The 6,322-nt window shown below is 43.4% G+C and overlaps 1 protein-coding gene across 1 annotated transcript in view; it reads left to right on the top strand.

Moving 5' to 3' along the window:
• The first annotated feature begins 1,715 nt into the window (after positions 1–1,715).
• The window catches only part of dmrt3a (doublesex and mab-3 related transcription factor 3a), a 9,278-nt gene continuing 4,671 nt past the window's right edge, over positions 1,716–6,322 (top strand). Inside the window, 4 exon segments of the mRNA XM_035658291.1 lie at positions 1,716–2,335; positions 3,974–4,496; positions 4,553–4,906; positions 4,908–4,932. Of these exon segments, the coding sequence (XP_035514184.1) occupies positions 1,936–2,335; positions 3,974–4,496; positions 4,553–4,906; positions 4,908–4,932 (1,302 nt within the window). The 5' untranslated portion in view covers positions 1,716–1,935.

The following is a 6,322-nucleotide window of genomic DNA, read 5'->3' on the forward strand; positions in this document are numbered from 1 at the left end:
GCAGCCTGCAGTATAAACTTTTATTCCGGTTTGTGTTTTACTCTTTATCAACGAACAACATGAATAAATTTATTATGCGTTGTGGTGTAGGCGTTCACCCACCGCCTCCCACTCCCACAAATCTACTCGGCCGGCACAAACTGCAAAGCCACTCTAGTCACCTTGAAATTTCCTCTGCTATTTTCCAATTAAAAGCTTAATAGCCCTGGAGACGGGCTTCATGTGGGGAAGTTTACCGTGCTCTTATTCTCTGTAAGCCGCGCAGGCTCGGATCCCATTATTTGCTTGAATAAACCTTTTTTACGGTCAGAAATGGGCCCCGGCTTTGTCCGGTGTTATGTTTCAATGCCCTCTATTAGTCCAGCAGAAGGGACATATCAGCATCCTCGACATAGTTCCCAAAGGGCTTTTATACATGTAGAGACCTAATCATCTAAGTTATGTACGATTGTGTAAAAGGTGCCAGAAGCTGCAAGCGTTTTGTCCGAATTAGGTCTCATAGGCTGTGAGCCTGCAGTCAACAGGGAGGGGAAAACACACATTTGTCCTGACTTTTAAAATGAAATTATACCTGATCTTTGAATGCGTTGTGCTCATGTTATTTCCACAAAATCAACATTAGACTAAATATTTACACATTTTCTTCCCACGTTAATTGTCATATATTTAAAAATCCACAAACCGACTGGTGCATTTAGTCTTTTAATGTTCTACAAATGTTTAATTGGTTGTCTGTTTTTTTCTGCATATGTCTCATTGTTGACAGCTGAGAAGCCAAATTTTATATTGTTGACTTTGGACTTTATTATCAGTTTAAATGTAATGTTTTTTCCCATGTTATCTAAAATAAGAAATATGCCTTATATTTGCCATTTCTGCCAATAGAAAAGGCTCCAGCAGTTTTTCTTTTAAACTTATGTTTTAACTTTTACAAATGTTTAAATTACATAATTTTTAATTGATATGTTCCAATCGTCTTGTTTCAGTTTTGACAGCTGGGATGATATTCACTTGACATTTGGGTTTGGACTTAAACTGCAGGCTTGCACGTCTTTTATTGGGTATTTCTGATTATTCTATTTCATTCATTTTATTTGCAATTTCAGCAGTTTTTTTTTTTGTGTTGTTGTTTAAAAATCTCCCAATAGGTGCGAATTTCGTCTTTTAGCCTCCTCTGAAATGTTTTAATGGAAGCTTGTTTCATGCAGGGACTCCTACACACAATCTATAAAATGTTTCATTAAAGGGAAGCTTTGACAGCTTTATATCACTACATTTATGTTTAAGGCTTGAAATAAACATACTCATGGAGACCAAAATATCATGTTACAGGCCTGTCCTGCATTTTGGCCTCTTCTGGAACCATTTCTTGGAGATGATGTTGCAGCTTCCCATTGATGAAGCTGTACTGTGCCTTTGAATAATCTCATTTCCTATCAGCTATAGGATCAAGGTTTATAATCTCTAAACCAGTGGAAATACAGAGAGCCATTTGTTTCCATTCCAAAGCAGAACCTCTGTAGTCTTTTATCTTGACAGAAGTTATTGTCCCGTTTTTAAAGGAAACTCTACAAACGTGTGAACTTTACAGGGAAACATGTTGGGGTTATCTGATCCTCACTGGCAAGTTCTTTTTTCCCACCCACTTCAGCGTCACATGGACATTTTTTGCAGCGTGCAGGCGCCTTGACGCGAGTGACAGCGTTTGGTTACTCGTCTCCATAAGTGCGTGTCAGCCCTGATGCATATCTGTGCTGTCAGCCGGGGGAAAGGTGGATCCTCCACTACAAGCCAACACCTCTTATCCTCATCCTGTCATGCGTGTGGCAGAGCAGCTCCATCCAGCTCCATCTCTAAGACAACAACACTCCCGCCCCGCCTCGCCTCTCCGCAGATGTACTTGTGCGTCCTGAAAAACAGGCTGCGTCTGACAGAATGAATGGCTACGGGTCCCCCTACCTGTACATGGGGGCTCCGGTGTCTCAGCCCCGGGCCCCGCTCCAAAGGACCCCCAAGTGCGCGCGGTGCCGGAACCACGGCGTGCTGTCGTGGCTCAAAGGTCACAAGCGCTACTGCCGCTTCAAGGACTGCACCTGCGAGAAATGCATCCTCATCATCGAGCGGCAGCGCGTCATGGCGGCGCAGGTGGCGCTCCGCAGGCAGCAGGCCAACGAGAGTCTGGAGAGCCTCATCCCGGAGTCGCTCAGAGTGCTGCCCGGCATCGGGATAGCCGGAGCCGGGGAGGGCAACCAGGGAGCCCCGTCGAGGACAGAGGAGCTGGAGCTGAGGTGGAGCAGCACGGAGCCGGCGCAGGCCGGAGCACAAACATGCACAGGTAGGAACATAATGCAGAGAGGAGGTGCAGGATCGAGTCTGACTTTAATGTTTACATTTCTCATAAATGATTACTTTTATTTGATGCAATGAAAATGATGACGAATTATTAAATGAGGTTGATTTAGCAGAAAATACAAGTAATGACAAATTCTTTTAAACTAATAAATTCTAACAATAATATAATGAAAAGGTTCTCACGAGAATACTTTATCAATATAGCCGTTTTTCATGCACAAAGATGCAAAGGCAAATGAAAATATCTTTTAATTAAAAATATGGAACATTTACGGTAAAGAACAAAGTGATGGAAAATACATTAAGTTGCTGTCACCTGTGAACATTTTTAGTTTTTATTTCAGTTACTACACAAAAGTGACTCAAGCCCATTTTCCACTAAATGTGCGTTATTTAGGAATGACACATTTGCTTTAAAGATTCATTCAGACAATATTCTTTTTAAATCCAGATCAGATAAAGAAAATAAATATGTAGCCTATTGATTACCGGGGGAGAAATCCACGTTACAGCAGCACAACATACTGGCTTAGAAATAAGTAAACAAAGCAAAAATATCAAGTGTTTGCTGAAGTTAAAATAAATAAGCCTATTGTTTGTTTGTTCGTTTGTGGCATTTTTATTTCGAGAACTTTGATTTGAAGTAACGAACTTCGTTAATATTTATATTTGTGAATTATTAATAGGAATGAACATCTACTCGTTCTGGCAATATTTGTAATAATTGTATTTTTCGCCTGGTTATTATTGGAGTAATGAAGACACAACAAGGAGCAGTATTTTTGTCTGCATCTATTTGAAAATGACAATTATTCTTTCTCTATAGTTAGAAAAATATCAACTAGGTTATAAAAATCCGTTTATTTAGTGAACTACAAAGACATTCGGTCATTCGGAGGCTGTAAAACATTATTTTAGATTTCAAATGCAAATGAGTGTTCATTAAGCTTTTAATCCTCAATATTGCTCCCACATAATAATCAGTGAATTATTAAATATCTTTGGCAGATTTCGGCTGTTCTTTTACATTCACTGACTCCACTTGGTTGCTTGTGAGACTAAAACATTTGGACACAAGCACCGATCACCTGACTCCACATCAGCTCCATGTTGAAGCTGGCCAACAGAGCTGAGTGGTTTAAAAGATTACAGTAATCAGCGGCGGACAGGCCCCGATCGAATGTAATCGCCATATTTCCTGCAGGAGGTCAGCTCCGGATGAAATGTTACCAGCAACAGGCGATCTGTTTACAAAATGTGGTCAAAAGGCATCGACGGTAGATTCCTCACTGACACACAGTCAGCACTTTGTGTTAACAGCTTCGGAGCAGAGAGAAATAAAGCAAATCCACATAAATCGTTGAGTTGGAGACAAGCTGACAAGCGATTAATTGTATGTTTCGTTTCCTGTTGAGGAGAGCTGATAGCGCTGGATTGGCTCTGCTTTAAATGGACGAGGGGTTTATAATAAGGAGTGCACCACAGAAATGTTTCTCAAGTCAGATTAGTGTCTGCTTCATTTACTGTCCCCACAGATTCGTGCATGCCTTTCTTGCAGGGAGTGTTTGTTTTTACTGTTTCCTGCCCAAACTTGTCCCCTGACTCTTCCTTCTTCTCGCAGAGCCCACAGAGGACGGTTCTGATGAGGTGTCTGGGGGTGAAAACGGGGGCAGCTCCAGTGAGAAGGAGCAGGACCCGGTCAGCTCCCCTGAAGGCTCCAAACCAAACTCCTGCTACACCCCGGAGCCCCCAGAAACCCCCTCCCACCCGGAGGAGACCCGCTACAGCAGCATCCCTAAAGCCAGCAGCACTGAGAAGGAAGCCAAAGCCGAGAGTCCCCAGAAGTATCCCGTCAGCCCCGCGGAGCAGAGCGTGCTGATCGAGGGCCTCGCCGGCTCCATCAACCTGCCCTTCAGCCTCCGAGCCAACCGGCCGCCGCTGGACGTCCTCAAGAAGATCTTCCCCGCTCACAAGCCCCCTGTCCTGGAGCTCATCCTCAGAGGCTGCGGGGGGGACCTGGTGGGGGCCATCGAGGTGCTGCTGTCCAGCCGGGGTCCTGGACGGGAGCGCGCACCCGCACGCAGACCGCATCCGCCGGGAGATGCCCTTCAGGTATTGGTGCTGCCCTCAAATCGGACAACTCTGTTCGTACACACGCGGGCTCCCTTATCTCACCCGGTTATGTTCCCTCCTCCCCAAGTGGTCTGGTGGGCTTTTCCGCCTTCCGGGTCCCCGAAGTCCCCCTCCCGGTTCTACGTCCGACTCTCGCTTCAGGAGTAGTATCCACCGGGCACCCTGGGAGTCCCCCTGCACGCACCCGGTCATTTCCGCAGTCCACCGCGCTACCCGCTCATGCTGCGCAACTTCTCTGACGCGCAGCCAGCGTACAGCCAGCCCCCTTCAGTGCAGGCAATCGATTGGTGGAAGCTCTGTGGGAATTACCGATGGCCTGCATGCAGCATTACCAGCTCCTGCTCGGCGGCCCATGTACGTGTTCGCCTTTCTCCCCCGCCAGCCCCCGACCGGCCCCGGATGGGTCAGTGTTCCGCAGCTCTCATCCTCCCCTCCAGACCCTCCGAGGTAAGCAGCGCATAAATACAGCATTCAGGAGGATGAGTGCATAGCGCTGGGGTCCAAACCGCCTTGTATCTCCTGAATGAGGATACTAAAAACTCCACTCCTCAGACTTCCCGCATGCATAAATGTTCTCTCTATAGATATGATACTGCTGTGTCGTATGGACTAAGCGTTCGATGTTTACAGGGACACAAAAATTTAAATGTTATTGTGAATGAACGATTCCAGGTTGGTGTGTAAAGTTTTTTTTTTGGATGATTATCTGGGTGTCTTGTGGAATTGAAACTGTGTCAAGAATCACCCTCTTGAAATGTAAATCCTCTAACGCATGCTCAAGAGTCATCGTGACAAAGTACGGATGGGAAATGTAATAAGACTGTTCTGATCCATTCCTGTAAGCATTTTTATACTGTGAAAACTTCTTATGTAAGGACTCATCAATATCAATTCAAGATGGTATGCCATTAAATCTGTAGTTTTCCACAATGGATCATGATGGGTGTCTTAGTGTTATCTGACTATCGTTTCATGCGATTGTGGCATAAGGCGTCAACCATTTGTCCTGTAGATTGGTTTATTTCTTAAGTTATAAGTTTGGTTTCTTTTTGGTCGGTTTGTTTAAATATATCATCTAGCATTTCAACATCAGAGGAGTGTTTTTATTAATTTTAAAATACAGTGTGTGATTACCCAATATTATATTAAGTCTTATGTCCTTCATAAAGTAGCATCAGACGCATAAGAGACCGACACATAAAAATCATATCAAATTTAACAAACATACTACACAGCCTATAATAAAAAAAACCCGTAAATGTAAATATAATATACTTTGGAGGCCCCAAAAATTCGACAGAAAAAGTAATGCAATGATACATGTAATGATTTTAACCTGACAGTAGCCAATATATTCAGTTTAGATGACAAGCTGTTTCCACATTTTTGCACAAATAAAGGCAGCAGGTTTATGTGTTGTGGCTGCAGTTAAAGACGTCTAGCCAGCAGAGAAAAGTATTCATCATCCTTTTAAAGCAATGTAAGTGTAATTGTGTCAAAAGTTAAAAGTACTTTTAGGTTACTATTAAATGGTCCGTCTGTTCAGTGTGTTACTGAGTACATAGGATGTTTTTGGGATTCCATTTACTGCTCAATTAATGTTTTTATGTTGCATTTTACTGCTAGTAGATGTTGTAGATCCTAACAAGCTAATGTTTAATTTATATACTGATTGTGGTTAGTTTTCATCTACAGCCATGCATCATAGCTCTAATAAGATCACTCATATGTATTGTAGATGGTTTTCCCTGGTTCAGGGAAGGTTGATGAGGAGTTGTATCTGAAATGTAGTGGAGGTAGATAATGCAATGTTTGCCTCTGAGATGTAGTGGGCGAG

The sequence above is a fragment of the Morone saxatilis genome, unplaced genomic scaffold, assembly GCF_004916995.1.
Source record: "Morone saxatilis isolate NCDOM2014 unplaced genomic scaffold, NCSU_SB_2.0 Contig16, whole genome shotgun sequence".
Classification (NCBI taxonomy): Eukaryota; Metazoa; Chordata; class Actinopteri; family Moronidae; genus Morone; species Morone saxatilis.